The sequence below is a fragment of the Taudactylus pleione genome, unplaced genomic scaffold (assembly GCF_031769625.1).
Source record: "Taudactylus pleione unplaced genomic scaffold, aTauple2 ptg000212l, whole genome shotgun sequence".
Taxonomy (NCBI): domain Eukaryota; kingdom Metazoa; phylum Chordata; class Amphibia; order Anura; family Myobatrachidae; genus Taudactylus; species Taudactylus pleione.
In genome coordinates this window covers 389,386-408,490 of record NW_028284614.1, presented here as the reverse complement: position 1 = coordinate 408,490, position 19,105 = coordinate 389,386, and the positions used below count along the sequence as shown (strand labels likewise).

The following is a 19,105-nucleotide window of genomic DNA, read 5'->3' as shown; positions in this document are numbered from 1 at the left end:
TAAAGTCAACATTCATAATGTTGATAGGCTCTGAATGCCGACATGGACTTTACGTCGACAAGCGAGTTCAACATTTAACATGTCGATACCGAAATGTCGACATACAGGGTTTTGTTTGCTTATTTTAACCTATGCCTTACAATAAGAAAAAAAAACTTGAATGTTGACATCCTGGTGTCAACATTATGAACATGTCGCCATATTGATTGGTCTAAGGGCCTAATTCAGACCTGCTCGCTAGATTCCACTAAACTCTCGGACAAATGATCTAATGCATACACACTGCAATCTTCCAAACCATACATCATGTGTCGTTCGGTCGTTTCATCGTTAACTATATAATGGTAACATATCGCCTGGTTGTCCAGTAGTGCGTACACACTTGACGATTTGTCGTTCTGATGCGTAAGAATCGGCTAAATCGTTCAAAATATCACAGTGTGTACGGGGGCTATAGAATGTGCCATACAATTATTTTATTTTTTTTTTGTACAATTTATATATGAGAAACCAACCCATAAGGGATGTGATGGGACCTGTCTCCGACAGATGTATTGATTTTTAAATAAGTAGAAACGCTTTCATTTAACACAGACTTGATCCAATTGTGACCTCTGAAGACTACTGATTGCATCAGGGTTTATTTAGGCATAAGCTGGCACATTAAGAGAGCTTTCTAACAGTATGTTATCACAGTAAAGATAATTATATATGTTTAGACATATGGTTATTTGAAGTTAGAGATGGCCAATGACCGTTAGCAAACATCAACAGTGGAGACCTGATGGATCTCCAACTAAAATGGTGGTATTTCCGACCACAGAGGGAATTGTGCTAAGCCCTGCCCTCTTTCCCGATTGGCCTGCCAAGTGCCACCTCCGCACAGCTGGTTTCTTGCCATCGCTATCTAAGCCTCCAATAGCACCATCGATGGTAGACCCGCGATAGGCACCCCTATTAGGAGTTGTATAAAATCCGTTTTTGTTTTTTTTATTAGGCAAATTTTATTGATTTTTAACACGTAGGCCCGTATTCAATTAGACGCAAAAAGCCGGTTTTCGGCGATAGTTTCGCCGATGACATTATTTGCCATCCGGAAAAGTATCACCGTCTTCAATCCAAATACTTTTCACATTTGCCAAAATGCAATGTAATAGGCGAAAAAGATTCACCTATGAATAGGAGGTGACCAAAAATGCCTGATTTGCAGAATTGCGGTTTTGGGGTGCAAACATCGGGAAACCACTCATCACCCTTGGGACAGCCCCCCCAAAGCATAACTGCTTTTAAAAAAAACCAAAAAACACCCCAAAAAAGGACTTTGAAAAGTGGGTGAAAAAAACAGTCGGGGTACAAACTTAAAAACTAGCAAAATAAGTTTTTGGGGGGTCTGCAAGTATGGGTGAGGTGTTTTTTTTTTATTGAAGGTGCGTTTTTTTAAAACTTCACTTTTGCAATTATTAGCCATGCTTGCATCCATTTTCATGTACCCCAAATTTGCTGGGAATAGTTATTTTCTCCAAAAACCTGCTAAATGCTATTCTTCACCACTTGTGCAAAGACGCTAATTATAGCATTTAAGTACCCCAAATACCATTAGCAGGTGCTATTCGGGGGCATCTACATTTATCCCCAATGTTAGTGCATCTTTTGGGGGATGTCAGGCTGACTTCTCCAAATCTGACAGCACTATTCACCTGTTTGCGTTTCACCGGGTCCTGTTTTCACGTCCCTTGGAATTTAATAGGGCGAAAAGCTGGGCCGCGCACGAAAAGTTTTCACCTCCAAAACACGCGAAGTCGGCGAAAAGTAGGTTCTGCCGACAGCTGCAAAATTATCACGGCTAATTGAATATGGCCCGTAGTGTTATAACACAACCATTCCACCGTAACACTGCATCAATCTATTTTAGTATGCTTAAATGTGGAGATGTCCAATATATTAGATCGAACTTGAATGATAATTTATATAACTACTTACCTAGGTCATTTAGAAACTTGTCATTAGATTGAGGAAGTGAGCAGGAAGCTCATGAAATACTCTGGGATAGCTGGTGTACAATTCAGTTATTATGCATGGGGAAAAAAAAAAAAAAAAACACTTCACCGTTACAGGCCTTGATGGAAATTGAACCCAAGACCTCAGTGCCATGAGGCAGTGATGCTAACCATTATACTATCCGTGCTACCACAGATAGAAGGAATTATTCCTTAGAGCAGAGGTTCCCAAACATGGTCCTCAAGTCTCCCCAACAGGTTTTAGAGATATCCATGGTTTAACACAGGTGGTTAAATTAAATTGACTGAGGTACTAATCAAGCCACCTGTGCTCAACCATGGATATCTCTAAAATCTGAACTGTTGGGGAGCCTTGCGGACTGCGTTTGGGAACCTCTGCCTTAGAGACTGTGGGCCCATAGTGACATGATAGCATCACAGAACCAGCCTGAGAGGACGTGTGCTCTGTGACAGAGCTATCCTGCCGGAAGTAGAGACATGATTAGAGGATGGCGAGACTGTCGCCATAAAGGGATGCCCAAGGACACCAACAATACACAGGTAAAATGTAGCATTTAAACAAGGCTCAACTGGGATTAAGGGGACTAATGTGTTCTAGGACGATATTCCCCAAACAATTACACCACTACGTGTGTTAATTCATGTAGTTTTTCACCCAAAATCACCCTACCATCTAAAGCAGTGCTTTTCTAATCCAGTCGCCTTGACACGCTCACAGTGCATGTTTTCCAGCTCGCCTTGCTAGAGCACAGTTAAATTAATTACTGACTGACATTTTAAAATTCCACAGATGTTTCTAATTATTTCACAATGTGATTCTGTGATTTTATGTATGCATGGATCCAATATTTCAGAGCAGGGTTTCTCAAATACAGTATTTGGGACACACCAACAGAGCATGTTTTCCATATCTCTTTGCTGGCGCAGCCGGAAATCCAGCAGATATTGTGGCCATACATGGTGAGATGTGCTCCCCTGGAGAAGAGATATTTCCTCATTGCACCCCTGTGAATTAACAGGGGAAATGTCTGTCATATACAAATTTATTATTGTTTGGATTAATTGTTCTTCATCTTGTGTTATTGTATCCATGGGGCTAACCAATCTATTTCTAATTTTATATATATATATATATATATATATATATATATAGGCACACTAACCCCTATATTACCTGGCCAAGCTTCCTCTGCCGCAGATACAAAATGTACAGAATAGATGAATCTGGGTCCCCTGTCTACTAATACCCAGTTTCTTTGTTATGGTAACACCCTGTGGGAGTATACTGGGGCTCATGAACAATTATAATGCCTCGGCAAAGGAGGGAGAAAATAAGTTACATGGATGCAGTCAGCACCTCTGTACGCTCAGTGTGTACTCATTTGTTAAGGAGGTGCGAAACTTCTAGTTACATGTACTATTCATAGACACTGCTCACTAAGTAGCGCTTTGTGGCTGCAAATAAGAGTGTGCAGGGGCTCCCAAACTCTGTTCTCAAGGCACCCTAACAGTTCAGGTTTTAAGGATATCCATGCTTGTGCATAGATGGTATCATCAAACTGACTGATGTACTAATTAAGTCACCTGTGCTTATCCTGAAAACCTGCACTGTTAGGGTGCATAGAGGACAGAGTTTGGGAACCACTGTGATAGTGCATAGTTTAAAGCACAGGTTCTCAAACTCGATCCTCATGACCCCAAAGAGTTCATGTTTCCCAGGTCTCCTCACAGAACCACAATTTAAATAATTAGCTTCACCTGTGTATCTTTTAAAGTGAGTAATGAATACACCTGCTGAGTGACTTGGAAAACATGAACTGTTTGGGTTCCTGAGGACTAAAGATGCATACACACAACGATTTTTTTTAATGAACGATTTGAGTAAACGATTTTTTTCCTTGAAAAAATTTACTAAAATAGTTTACTAAAGTTGTTCATTTACTAAATGTCATGAACGATTTTTATGAACTACAAACGATTTTTGCATATTCCCTTAATGAAAATCGTTGAGTTGACAAGTCTGACTGAACGACAAACGTTAACGCGCATGAACGATAATCGTTCGACTCAGAAAGTGAACGATTTTTGCCATCAATTATCGTTTAACGATAATCATTAAAAAAATCGTTGTGTGTGTATGCAGCTTAAGAACCACTGGTTTAAAGAAATTTTAGTCACCAGTAAAAAAAAATAAAAAAAGAACCCTAAAACATTTATCGGATGCAGCATTCTCCAATTATTCAACTTTAATATACATCATACAAAGTGTATTGTGCATCAGTATTCCAGCATATACAGGACCAACGATCACAGTAGGACATTAAATGCGGCAGCAGGGCCATCCTGGCTGAATGTTTCTGTGGGCACCATTCCAGAGCATTGGAGGAAGACCGGGAGAGCAGCAGCAGAACCTAGCACTGCCCTGGACATCTATGTACATATTGGTCTCCTTATGCACTGGATAGTGCATTATTACACAGTTTTAATAATTAACTATTGTCTATAGCAGTGCATGTTTTCCAGATCTCCTAGTTGGTGCACAGGTATATGCATTACTGGCTGACACATTAAAAGATCCACTGGTGGTGCCAATTATTTCATTTGTGAGAAGATCACGCAGCATTAGTATAATTATATTACACTACTACTTCTATTGAGGTCATGTGTGGGCTGGGGATGGGGGGGGGGGGGGTTCCAGGCAAACAGAACCCCCTTGTGTTTGCCTATGACACCTCCGTCTTCAATTTGCAGGATTTAAGGTCATTTTCCAATTTTTACTTTAATGTATTCTACTCTTCCCGAACGGCCTACCAGGATTTGTCCAGCCATCGTTCACAAGCCATCAGGGGACAATTCATTGCTATGTATCACAGCATGTCCGCAAATCTGAGCTGCACACAGCCATTTACAGAAAGCTGTACATCGCAAATTTTCCTGCAGTCCTCTAAGGTGTGCAAGGTGAAGCCAGAGACTTTGACGGCTGCAATCTGCACTTCCGTAACGGCACTTTGTGGCCACTGCCCCCCAAGATAAGAGAAACACACACAAATGTAGTAACACTATGTGGCTTTTCAGCAGCTGCTGACCTACAAGTGCAGCCCATAAGCATCATGTTATTAATGGATGTGAATTTTGCTGGGAGGGAGAGGAAGCCTTGAGAACATGTGTCAGCGAAAGATGGCAGCTATTAAAACAAAAACCTGAATGATGGCACATTATAGTCAAAGGACACTCCACACTTTCCAACGTAATGACAGGTAAAATGTAGCTTTCACTCCCTGTCATCTTTATACGCGGGGGCGATTCAACTGTTTTTTACGCTGTGGTAACTAATGGGCACCCAATGTTGCAATTCAACTGTTTTGGGCACCAATTATTGCGCTCTTCGCAGCCAATTAGACAGGGTTTAGCGGCGTAAAACAGCTAAACCAGTCTTAGGTCCAGGTTAGTACGCCCAACCCCAGAACTTATCGCACATATCTGCTCACCTCCTCAGGAAGAGATTAGCAGAAATGCCGATGCCGGCAGCTGTTCACTCCCTAATGGGGCACTACCAGCCACTGGGTGAAAACAATTCAATCACTCCCATGGAGCAGAAGCCTGACAAATGCATCCTGGATTTCATGAGACGCTGCCTGTATACTTGTAGCATGAGGATTATGTGACTGAGTCACTGAAAGGGGGCTTCTGAGAGTCCATCACGCAGTACTGGAAACAGGAAGACCATTTTTTTTTAGGTACGTATAATTGCAGTTGCTAATACAGCAGACGTTTGGAAGCAAAGTCCTTTAAAGTCAGTTTATTAGGAAAGTTAAAACCTGCTCTTCCATACAGATCAAAAACTATAAATGAACACAACACCATGAAGGGAGGCGGTTATAGAAGCTAGAGAGGGAACAACGCTTTTATGTGTGACAGGTGAACACAACAGTTCGTGTGAATGCAGCAGTCGGGCCAGAGTCTCTGCATGCGACCAGCGGAAATTAAACAGGATGAAATCCTCCAAGAGAACCGCCATCTAGAACGAACGCCATTTTCTCTTATGCCGGCCCTAAAGCTCTGGCAATTAGCTACATTTTACATGTACAGTAATTTAGTTGATGAAATGTAATACCTTACTGTCACTAGTGTATGGAATCTAGGCAGCAAACATAAAAAGGAGATACCAGCATAGGAAAAACAGATTGTTACATCTGTAAAAAAAAAAAAGTTATGTTATGTTCTTAGCTCTTTGCCTTGTGTATATAAAGCCACACTAGTCCAATTCATTTCCCCCTCTGTAAAAGCATTAGGAACATAGTAAAATAAATAAAAAATTTACATCGTATGTGTTAAAAGAGACACTGGTTCAAAAGATTAAACGGCATCTCTTAGATGATGCAGTAAACTATAGCATTTAAACTGAAGATCAATCGGCACCATTGATGTAACCTCCTTGTAAAGTCAGAAGCTGGCTGTCTAATAGGGAGCCGCACCCACACGTCTGAACCAGACCTTTGTTCTGAATAGGTGTCGGTTTTGCTTTCTGCTCTATGACATCGTGCTGGGGAGAGATATGTCCCTGGCAGAGGTTACGTGTTCACCTGCATCGTGCTAGCAAACGCGGCATTTCTACACAGTTCACATAGTAAAGGAGACCGGTTCGTTGACAACATTAGGAAGAGACAACTTGGATGCTAATCTTCTGTCTTCAAAAGCACACAGGTCACAGATTTATTATAGTTTTATAGTAAAAGTCACACAGGGTTACAATGGTAAAACAGGGGGCAGCTGAATCATTACTCGAAAAAAAAAAAAAAAAAATATATATATAGGACACAACATGCAGCAAAAACGCCCTGCTGCTAATATAAGCTGCTGAATTGTCTATTATAAACAGAGCAGTGCAACTATTTGGAACAATTCTTACAGTGTTCTAGTGATAAGAGGCACCGTGCCTCACTTCTCTTCACACCACTGATTCTCTTTGCGTACCTAGGACACAAGACAGACTAAAGGTTAATGTTCTAAATTGGAGTTTAGGAAGACAATTCACATCTCCACGTTTACTATTCAGCAAAGTCTTAAAAAGAGTACCCGTAATTTGGTCATGAGACTCGCCATTGCAAACACTGAACATAACGTACTACTGCTCACAGCAATAACATGGTTTGACCCAGGGGGTAGGTAACTAGAGGCACTCCAGCCGCTTTGGAACTACACATCCCAGCATGCTCTACCACAGTTAGCATGCCCCAACTACAAAACTGCAGCAGGGCTTGATGGGATGTATAGTTCAAATCTAGAGCGCAGGGCACCCCCAAACTGGCCCAGCTGAGTCGCCCCAGGGCACCGCCATAGTAAGAAAAGTGCAGTGTAAAAGAGATAGTTAAGAGCAGCTCCTAACTTTCTTTTACACTGCACTGTTCTTACTATGGCGGTGCCCTGGGGCGACTTAGCTGGGCCAGTTTGGGGGTGCCCTGCGCTCTGGATTTGAATCCTAGTATATTAGGAACCTACCCTACAGAGGTCACCTGGATATGGTGGGTAGGCCCATAACCTTGGCCAAGATTATGCTAAAAACCTCTATTGATTGCAAAATATTACTGCATTTATATATTATCAATAATTTGGAGTTGTGCACCTGAGATTTGTCGGTTTTTGGGGATCTATAGTTCCACAGCAGCTGGAGTGCTACTCTGTTACATACTAGATCCAGTTCAGTAAAAAAAAAAAAAAAAAAAGTGTAACAAGGTGGCAAACCCAATGCTACTACTTTAAGCTGGCCATACAGCCAAAGATTAGATTGCCAACCATCCAGCAAGTTGGCTGCTTGGAACGAAACTCTGGTAACATATGGGAGCAAATGATAATCGTCCATTTGCTCCTAAATGTCAGAAAAAGGATGATAAACAGTTGTTCACACAAACCAGGTAAATCCGTTGAATTAACCAATTTGCCTGAACCACAGTTTGTCCGTTTTCCAGTGCTTGGGAGCAAATGGACGATGGTCATTTGCTCCCATATATTACCATATTATTCAAGCAGCCTACTAGTTGGATATATAATCATTAGGTATATGGCAAGCTTAAGTCTTCGTGCTGAACTGTAAGCAATGCTAGGACACAAGACAGGTTATTTAGTGGATTTTATTTATGGCTACATATATACTTCCACATCTGTACACATAACTCTATGGCAGGGGGGGGCAATAAGCACCCCTTCTGCTGCTGTTGAGCTACACATTCCAGCATATCCTGCAACATTTGTAGCAGAGCAAGACATTGGCAGGGCATGCTGCCATGTGTAGTTCTACAGCAACCCAAGGGCTGCTTAGTGCCCCTCCTCTGCTCTATAGTATGAATGGGTTGTGCAGAGTTATCTTGTAGATTAGCTGGGTGCGTGACCAGAAACGATATTACAAGCATGTGCCTTACCTGTGCCTCTTCCTCTTCAGTAAAGTCATTTTTTATATTGAAGGTCTTCCGAATTTCTTCAGGCGTTTTGCCTTTAATCATGTTTGCCACGGTCTTGCAGGTTACATCAAGTAATCCTTTGATATCCAAATAGTTAGCAGCCTGCAGATTTGAATAAGGAGGCGTCATTTCATGCAAAAGCTGCGACAAACATTTGCGTAGTACAGTTTTTGCTTAGCATTGCAAGATCTATAGATCACCGGTGTCCTTTTATTGTGTTTATATAAAACATTTATCATGTGTGGACCCAGCTTAACCATTTATTTGGCACAACTGCATTGGAACGCCAGCGCAGCCAGGAGGGAACGCCAAAGTCAGATGGGCTTGCGCGGTCGCATCCCAAGCAACTGCGTGCTCATGCTCCATTTTAAATGAAAGTCAGTTCTGCATTTCAGAATGCCACAAAATAGTAAATTGCCACTGTGTGTGGGGTGGGGTAAATCTATTGACATGTGAAGTTTATTACCATTGGGCACCTATGGACACTGGGGGTGTTTCCAGGCACCCTTAGGCATATTTAAATGCCCTTTAATTTATTATTGATTTAAATAAAACATTTTTTACAATATTCTATGTAGTTTTTGAAATAATTGACAGTTAAGTGGTTAAAAAACAAATCCTGAAAGAATGACCTGTTGGGAGTACTAGACGAGGATGGAGTTATAAACTCCCTGCACTAAGACATGTAACTCACCAATATAAGTTCAAACAGAGTTCCCTGGTCCACTTTAAGAAACTCTTGGTCCCACACCGGGATATCATCTGTCCTCTTCTCCTTATTCTCATCATCCTCGGGAGGAGGGGGATCGTCTTTGTGATGAGTACACCACTGGATCACCTTGAAAACAACATCAGTTTCAGTATGCACCGTTCTTTTCTGATCTATTTGTAACTTCATTTAAAAGAAAATTAAAAAAAAAAAAAAGAAGGACACAAAGCATTTAATATTGATATCTAATATCTTAAGTGACCAGTGCAGCCAGCCAGGGGTGTTGCAACTGCAATAGTATGAGTGGGCACAACCTACATGCCCATCGTTGGCCCAATCAGTATAAAAAGTCACACAAAGCAAACTGATGAGAGCCTAGAGATAGGGAGGAAGCCTGTCCCAGAGACCGTATGGAATAGCCTGACCAGGTCCGCAATAGGCATAGGGCATGTGCTATTTTATGTGCCCTCTCCTGGATGAACACTGGCACAGAGGAAGAGAGCTACCACGTAAGAAAGATAAAACCTGCTGGCAGCTTCTCTGTAACCTACATGAGATGGAGGCGGCCATTTCTTGGTCCCAGTATACAATATCCTGTACATCTGCATTTGAACATTAAATACACAGAAACAATGTACAAATACCTTTTTCAGAATAGCTGCATTGACATTTGGAAGTGGCACCGGGTCATCGTCTCCCTCATCATCCATGCCCAAATCTAAATACAAAAACATGTGTACGCTTAGATACAAGTCAGACATTTAACTTGATGTACATCATGGGTAGGTAGCCTTTAGCATTAGCTCCACAAGCTAGAACTCCAGGATGTTTTCAGTAGTAGCCGCCACGGTCAGCCCCTCTCCTCATTCTCCATCTCCTTCCCTCACAGAGGAGACCCTTTTAGCCCACTAGACACTCTACAAACCAGAGAACCTAAGTGTGGTCTGCATACCTGGCGGAGTGCACCCTGCCACAGCTAGTCCTACTTATAGTCGCACAACAATACTACAAAGATCCGAAACGTCTCCATCTCCAGACTACAGATCATCACCCTAACCTGGGCAAACTGGCTTCAGAAATGGACGGACAGGGAAGCCCCTGGCATTTATATTAGCTGTTACTTTTGTATATGACCGAGGCGGCACTCTGGATACTTTATTTGGCTTGTAATGTTGAACGTCTGGCACCCACCCAGAGAAACGTTGCCTACCAATGGCCAATACTATTGATCTGTAATAAATTCAGGCTGTATAGCATTTATATCAAACAGGCCCTTTCCTGCATAAAAATAAGTCCATTTTAAGTTAAACCAAAAAAAAAAAAAAAAATCAAATATAAATAAGATCAAACTGAAAGAATAAATAACCTGCAAGAGACAAAAGGTGACCCATGCCAATAGCGAGAAATAACGGCCATAAATAGGTTACCACGAGAAGATGTAGCGATGCTTATGTACTCACCCTCCAACATGGTTTTGATGGTCACAGACTGTTTTGCAATTTCAACATCGACTTCAAAAATCTCACCATCGGAACTCTGTAGCTTTATTGAAGGCATCTGCAAAGCAAATATCAAGACACTAAGAACTGCCATTGCTTATTTCACATGCTTCAACCCAAAAAAATCCAAACAAAAAAAAACAGTATATGGTGGGTTCTCGATCAGCTGCGGCAAAAGATTTTGCCAAATAAGAATTAAAATTAGCCATTTAAAAAAAAAAAAAAAAAAAATGATATCAAAACTTCATCTTATAGCTCAGTGAGAGCAGGTAGATCAATTCAAAAGGAATTTTCCTAAAAATTCTTAGAACAGTATAAAGGCTTTAAACAGGAGATGAAGTGCTGGTATGAATACATTAGATTGGCAAATGGACATATTTTGGAGGTGAAGTGGGTGCAGAGTCCAGCATGGGAAGAATTGAGGACCTAGAAAATGGGATTTTGGTACCTACCGGTAAATCCTTTTCTCTGATTCCACAGGGGACACTGGAGGTTGCTTACGTTGGGGTATAGAGGCGTGGATAGCTGGAGCTGGCACTTTAAATAATTTAGAAGTGTGAAGCTCCTCCCCCTCTATGCCCCACCAGCCCTCAGTTTACAAAATGAAGACCGAGAGGAGATGGAGAACAAGCGGAGTAAAAGGGAGAGAAGAACACACAATAATGAAAACATAAAACATACGGAACAGACCGAACGGGCAGGCTAAGAGCGCAGAGGTGGGCGTCCAGTGTCCCCTGTGGAATCAGAGAAAAGGATTTATCCGTAGGTACCAAAATCCCATTTTCTCTTTCATCCACTAGGGGACACTGGAGGTTGCTTACGCTGGGGACGTCCCAAAGTTTTCCCCACGGGTGGGAGCGCTCTGCAGATCCTGTATAACAAGACAGCCAAACATGATGCTGAAGCAGCAAACGTGTGAAATCTGAAAAAAAGATTTTCAAACGTGTGAACAGAAGACCAAGTGGCCGCACTGCACAATTGTGACGTGGAGGCTCCCCTACCGGCCGCCCACGACGCACCCACAGAACATGTGGAATGAGCCGAAAAGGACGAAGGAGGCCGATGTCCAGCACTAACATAAGCCTGATGAATAGTCAGCCTATCCAACGTGCCAACGTCTGCTTAGAGTTGCCCAACACCTCCGAACAGCATCATAGGACAAAAAGCGACTGACTTACGGAGGGACGCTGTCCTGGCAACATAAATGTGGAGAGCACTAACCACCCCCAAGGTAGAAGAATCACCAGAGTCCTCTACCAACGACGGAACCACAATAGGCTGGTTGATATGGAAACTGACACAACCCTGGGAAGGAAGGCAGCTACCGTCCAGAGTTCCGCCCTATCAGCATGAAACACAAGGTAAGGTGGCTTATAAGACAGAGAACCCAAGTCCGGAACTCTACGAGCCGAAGCTAGAGCCAGAAGGATGACCGTCTCCCAGGACAAGTACTTAAGATCAACCGCTTCCAAAGGTTCGAACAAGGGCGACTGAAGAAACAGAAGCACTAAGTTCAAATCCCAAGGAGTTACCGGAGGTACAAAAGGAGGCTGCACACGCAAGACCCCCTGAAGAACTGTCTGCACCTCAGGGCCAATTCGCGTTGAAAGAAAATGGAAAGTGCAAAAGATCTGCACCTTTAAATTTCCAAGGCGAAAGCCATAATCCAATCCAGTCAGGACGAAAAATCCATTTCTGGAACGATACATCCTCAGACACAGGTTTAAGGACTTGAGGTTTAAAATGGGTCTGACCGAACCAACCGGTTTGTGCACCACAAACAGGTTAGAGTAAAAACCCCATACCTAGTTGATGCTCCGGAACTAGCCCAGATGACACTTAGAGACTGAATAGCCTCTTGTAGAACCCTGGCCTTGTCTGTAGGTAGTGAAGAACCGAGGTGGATGGGAGACTCTGAAGTCTATTCAGTACCCCAGGGAAATTAGTCTGCGAATCTATGGTTTGAAATTTCTGCAAGCAGACTCCCACCGCAGGAGACCCCAGGTGGGGAGGAAGACCGTCATGCCACCTGTTTTTCAGCTGGTTAAGGCACCTGCAACAGTGTGTGGGCGACCTCTACCTCTGACGCCTCTAGCTTGCGTGGGAGCACCTCTGGCTCTACCATGAAACGAAGGTGTAAGCTCTTCTGGGAGCCGGAGCAGTAGATGGGAGGAAAGAAGACTTACCCCACGAGGCCTGGGATATCCAATTCCGGGCTAAAAAGCATGTCACCAGTAAATGGTAAACCCTCCACCGCATGCTTGGACTCTGCGTCCGAATGCCAAGCGCGCAACCATAGAGGTCTACAGCCCAAAATAGCATACGCAGATATCTGGCAATACCCGAGTCCTGTTATCAACTGGTCAGCCCAACAAACCACAGCCTTGTTAACCGAGGCGGTAACAAGGGCAGGTCTAATTGAGCCCCCCGCTGCTTCTTAGTGTTGTCTCCCACTTACTATTCGAAGGGTCCTTTAACGCTGTAATTCCCGGCACTGGAAGTGCTGTGCTGTTTTCTTAGAGAGACGGGAGACAGACGCATCTACAGGAGGAGGTGTTTCCAACTACTCCATCATGGATGATACAAAAGGATGGCTTGACGGAAACAGACATGGAATTTGGAACTGCTGTGAAAACGGAAAAACAGACGAGCTCTTAGGTTGTTCGCGAAATAATTCACACTCCTGGGATGCAGGAAACATATCCTCAGGTAAATTAAGTACACTTCTGACTGGCAAAATCAGAGATTCCACCCCGGCAGAGGCGGACTCTAACTCTTGAGGGGTACCGCCCCCCTCTTCGGTATCCTCCGTGGCGATTAATTCTTCTTCCGACTCTTCTGACTGGAGAGCAGTCGTTAGAGTACGCTCTCGTGTCATCGTTGATAGGAAGTGGAGGGTGCAGACACCACTGTACCCATAACCTGTACCAGGGTGTTTGGTTAACCCCAGCCACCCAGGGAGGCTGAGCCTCAGCTAACACTGACGTTAAGTCTGACATAACTCCTACCATGTCAGCGGCCCATGGAGGAGCCAATGAGTCAGTAATAGCCATATGAGGATCCATTGTTATACAAGCATCACATAACATGGACCCAGTAGCATGCGGCTTGGTCTGTTTGTTGTTACACTTGGAACAGACAAACAGCTTTTGAGAAGCCTTGGTTCTGCTGGACATGGTACACACAGTCACCCAGCTTAAACAGAAAAGACACAGAAATGACAAAGAAGGCTGGTTTGGGACACAGAGGAGGTGGTACCCCCTTCCCACAGATCAGATTCCCCTGCACTTACACCCCAGTTACTTACAGCCTCTTTACCAGGGTTGTAGTCAGGTGATGTAAATGTCCTGCAGCACAGAGATGGCAGCAGTGGAATCCAGCCTTCTGTCTCTACACTGCAAACTTGTAAATCACCTACAGTCCTTTGCACAGGATCCTGTAGTGGAAGCAGGACCCATGACAGCTGCACATTACCTGCACAGATCTCTGCCATGCCTTAGAGAGAGCCCGCGCTATATAGGCTCCACCCTCTGCTTCAAGTCTCCAGGGCTCAAAAATGGCTGCTGGCTCCATTAAACGGAAGAGCCAACACTTTCACAGTGCCCCCTGCTCCCGCAGCAAAGCTCTCGGGAGGGGGTGGGGGGGAGAGAGTGGCCGCGGAAAGTGCGTGTGGGAGCAGCGACAGTGTTTGCTGTCTCCCACATGTAACACTGCCGGCATACAGAGCCCCGCTGCCGCAGTGAAGATCCCGGCGGGCAGGCAACACGTGTGAGCCGCGCTATGCTGCAGCCGCTAACGCGCGGTCACTAGCGGGCGCTGAATAGTTATCAGCACTGTAGCGCTAAGTACCTGGGCAGTAGGGGAGTGCACGATGGGTAGCCAGGGGGGGGGGGGTGAGGGGAGCTGTGGGGAACACGCAGCCACATACTGCGTTCCCCGGAGTGCTCTCTCTGCAGTCAGCACTCTTCTTTCCTTGATAGAGATGTGCTGTGGCGATAAGGAGCTGTCAGTGCTTTTAGTTTAAGCACTGTGCACTCCTTCCTGCTTCTAACAGTCAGGGCGCGGGGTACCGGGCCCCCACCTTTAGAGAGGTGGCGAAGGGTACCCATCAAGTGTAAAAGATGTAAAAAAAATAAATAAATCTAAATAAAAAATAAATGTATTGCTGGAGCATAGCCGATTGTGACCAGCTCCAAAGGGCACATTTTCTAAACTGAGGACTGGTGGGGCATAGAGGGGGAGGAGCTTCACACTTCTAAATTATTTAAAGTGCCAGCTCCAGCTATCCACGCCTCTATATACCAGCGTAAGCAACCTCCAGTGTCCCCTAGTAGATGAAAGAGAAATAGGACTTTTTAGCAAGAGAAAGAGCGGAGTTATAGGATGAGAGAATGAACCTGAAATGGAAAGAGAGTCAGCAAGTGAGGGCAATTTGCTAAATAGGAACTTAGAGTGACAACACTTTTGGAAAAAGGTGCCAGGAAAGAGTGCCAGGGTTGAGGAGGGGACTAATGAGAACAGTCAGGGCAGCAGAGTCAAAGGCAATTGTGAGTCAGAGGGAGCTTAGTGATGGGGGAAGAGAAGGTAAAACTGGTGGGGTCATGGTCTGTCTTCATAAAAGTGGTCTCAGGGGAGAAAGGTAGAGGGGGGTGTATATAAGTAACTTAATGGAGAGAAAGAGGTAGTCAGAAGGGGGGAGTTGGTGAAGTCAGTTACGGTACACATGAGAGAAGACCAGGTCAAGGGAGTAACCAATGATGTGAGGGGGGAATAAGGTACATTGAGAGAGGGAGAGAACTTTGGAGGCAGCAAGGTTAGAGGGATCAATGGCCGGGATGTTAGAGTCCTCCAAGATGAGGGAAAGGAGGTCAGATGAGAGACTAGTGGGGAGCCAGGCAGAGACGTTATCGAGGCATTGGAAGTCAGGACCAGGTGGACCATAAATAGTGGTAATGGAAGAGTTGAGCATAGCATGATATTGGCCTAGCTCACCATCACATATACCAGAGAATTGTAAAAAGTATCTAAAATATGCCAATAATTGTGCTGTTTTTTTTAATATGAACAATTAAACTGAGGCATACAATCAATAAATCTACAGCATACAAAGAGTGTAGGAATTAGATCCCTGACAATTGTGAAAATGTCCAGATAAATAAGGGATCTGAGAGGGATGAGGGATTACCGAACTGTATTTAAAGTGGTGAAAGACTATTTTCTGGTACAATGCGAGATCTGCAGCATCAACAATGGCTGAATAAAGTGTATAAACCGGTTACCCGGTGCTATAGCATTGCTCAACAAATAACAGTACACTCTTACTAAAGCAAGAGAATGACATTGCAAAACTGCTAGGACTGTCAGTCTTATCAAAAGGAGCTACCCATGACTCACTATCAGTTGAGTATACTGTTTACAATGTTTTAAACAGTTTACAGGACAAAATCCCACCATTTACTATACTATAGGGCAGATTCAATTAGGCAAACCCCACGGCTAATTGTCAGCCCTAAGCTATTCAATGGACTGCTGCATCGCTGTGTGTTGAGCCCCAGAGGGTGCACTTATTGCAAAATTTTCATTACAGCTCCTGTGAGGAAAAAGTCTTAAGTGCATCCTCTGGGTATTAACGTGCAGGGATAGCCATATATTAGCACTTAATGCGGAATCTATGGATTTACGTGCTCTGCCCGCAAGTTTAATGCGTGGGGAAAAGGACGCATTATGGACATCAAACCCAGAACTAACACCGCGGGCAAGTGAGTCGTCCCCCTATAAATGGCCTATCCATCTAACAGTTCTCCCAATCTTTCCCTGTGACACAAGAAATGCCAACAGCAGCAGCAGCCCATCCTTTTATATGGATTTTTTGTTTTTCTTCAGCAAATGACTGATCTACTGAACATAGGTGTGAAAGCTGGTAGTAGGGTTGTCCAAAGACACCAACTACCGCACTTTTATTTTACTTAGTGACCAGCGCCAGCAACCACCGGAGCACACGATCACCCATATACACCTAGTGATGTAGATTTGTCGTTACAAAACGGCAAATCAGCCAGACATCGCTCCAGTGAGTACTCGCGTTTTAGATGTACTTTTACTCTTTATTTAATGCTGCTTTTTTAATGAATTTAGAGAATAAGTGGGGACACTTTTGTAAAAAGTTGGGGACCGCACGAGGCGCTCCTAATCTAGCAAGTCACTTACCAGTACTATAGGCCAACCGGACAGGACCATAAACACAGGTACAACAATCTGACCTATTTCACCACTGAGGCAGGTACAGACGCAAAAGACAAACATTCTCTGTAACATATGTATGCGCTATATATTATACATTTGCTAATAAATCAGTGTTGGATAACAGGATTCTCTAGATTTCCTGGAAACAACCCAACATGCCTGGTAAAGTGGGCAAAAGGAACAACATGTCTAGTCAGACTGAACATGCAGTCAGTTACTTTAAGCTTACTATAGACAAATTATAATAGAAGGCAGCACCACCACAGACTTACAAGTAGTAAGACCCCAACAGTCAAGAGTTACTCCAATTCATCAGTCATAGTTGATGATTTTCAGGGATAAAGGTCATCAAGTATGACAAACATTGAATACATTCTTTATTACTTATTGAAAGTCCATGGGGTGCCACCTTCTGTTATATATGGCTGTGGAGCAGATTTGACTGATTCACATAGCAGGAGGGGGCCCAGGCAGATGGTATATGCTTTCAAGGAGTGCTGGTCTTTCTACAGAAGTGGGTGTATACATATACAAATCACAGGGGCTCTGAGCTCTCCATAACAACAAACAGTGGGGTTTTGGTTCATGAATTAAAGTGGGGTCCCTTGACAGGGGGCTGCAAGCTTAGATACATTGATCAATTCATGAATCAAAACTCCACTGATTATTATTATTGTTAGTTATTATGGCAAATGCAGAGCCCCTGTGATTTCTATTTAAACAATCTGGTCACATACCATATATATACACACACAAACACGTGTGTTTACATATATGTTACATAAACTGAAACATTAATATTTCACTACCAGTGTCTGCAAGTGCTGTCCATGAGTGCTGCACCTCTTGGAACTCTGTCTACGCTATGCTGTGGGGGTACCCGGTAAAACTGTTTAACTTGATCAGAGTGCCAGTCCCATGTGATAGAGAGATATGAGAAAAAAAAATATTATATATATATATATATATATATATATATATATATATATACACACACGTGGTTACATATATGTAACATATCTTAAGAGTCTAAGTAAGGGATTTAAAGAATGTAAGCTCTTTCGAGCAGGGCCCTCTACCCTCTTGTGCTTCTCCCTACTGTAATATCATTTGTCTCTTACTCCCCACTAGGGCAACCAACACCCGGCTGCTTATGTGGGCATAAAGGGCACTAATATGGCAATGTTTATTATACATGTCCATGCCCTGCTTTGTATTGTAAGTCACTGGTTACTTATTTGTTCATGTACTATGTAAGGCGCTGCGGAACACTTGTGGCACCATATAAATAAACGATAATAATTTATAGCTTAGGGACTAATCAAAATACTGCAAAGTGCATTATCCTTAAGTGATAACTCAGACACAATGGTTTTCCCCATCTCCATGGCACAGGACACTTACACTAAGCATCACACTATCACCCACAGGAGTGCTGGTCAGTGACACAGAGTAATAAGGCAGGGACAGCATGACAGGGGCCTGGGTGACAGGAGGCCCGAACCTCCGCGGCAGCAAGTGCCCCTGAGCGGGAGCCCGGCACTCGGCCGCATGGGGGCCTCTGCCACAGCTATAAAGGGAGCAGGCATCAGGCTCATGGCAGGACACTCACCCTCACTAATAGAATATAACGTCCACAGACACAGGAAACGCGGCCTCAGCTCTGCTGCCTGCCAACCGGCCGCCACTGCACACTCACACTCCACCTCCCGGGGCTCAGCCTCTGCGTCACTCAGTACAGGCGGGGGGATTTAACGCAACATGCAGAGCACGGAACACTAAAGGCAGAGAAGTAGCTTACAAAACTGTCGTCAAAAAGCGGACATCTTTCTGAAGACAAAGTTACGTAAGGAAACAAATTGTTTAGGGCCTTCTAGAAAATGGCCGCCGCACAGGAGGCTGGAGGTGCACGGCAGAGGCCCCGACTGGCCGTGATGCAAAACTGGCTCCGTCAGTTTTAGTCGTCAGGTGGAGACAGTAGAGACGGCGTCTAACGTCGCGGGAGCCTGGGCCAATCAGGTAGCAGGACAGACTGATGTCACTCTACGTTGTCCAATAGGGCTGGGTGACGGTTGGTAGGCATGGCAGCAGAGGCGTCCCCGCCTAGCAGCAATTATAGGAGGGAAAGGGGTCATATGTCATGTTGGTGGATAGATATGTTGTGTTACGTGGTGATGGAAA

The 19,105-nt window shown here is 43.9% G+C and overlaps 1 protein-coding gene across 1 annotated transcript; it reads right to left on the bottom strand.

The window, feature by feature from the left end:
* Window positions 1-5,802: 5,802 nt before the first annotated feature.
* Window positions 5,803-18,775, bottom strand: SKP1 (S-phase kinase associated protein 1). Its single transcript, XM_088478227.1, has 6 exons — window positions 18,537-18,775; window positions 10,643-10,739; window positions 9,827-9,900; window positions 9,168-9,311; window positions 8,435-8,575; window positions 5,803-6,992 (listed from the first exon to the last, which is right to left on the bottom strand). Exons 2-6 carry the CDS (start codon window positions 10,737-10,739, stop codon window positions 6,957-6,959), a joined length of 492 nt encoding a protein of 163 aa, XP_088334353.1. The 5' UTR covers window positions 18,537-18,775; the 3' UTR covers window positions 5,803-6,956.
* Window positions 18,776-19,105: the final 330 nt, after the last annotated feature.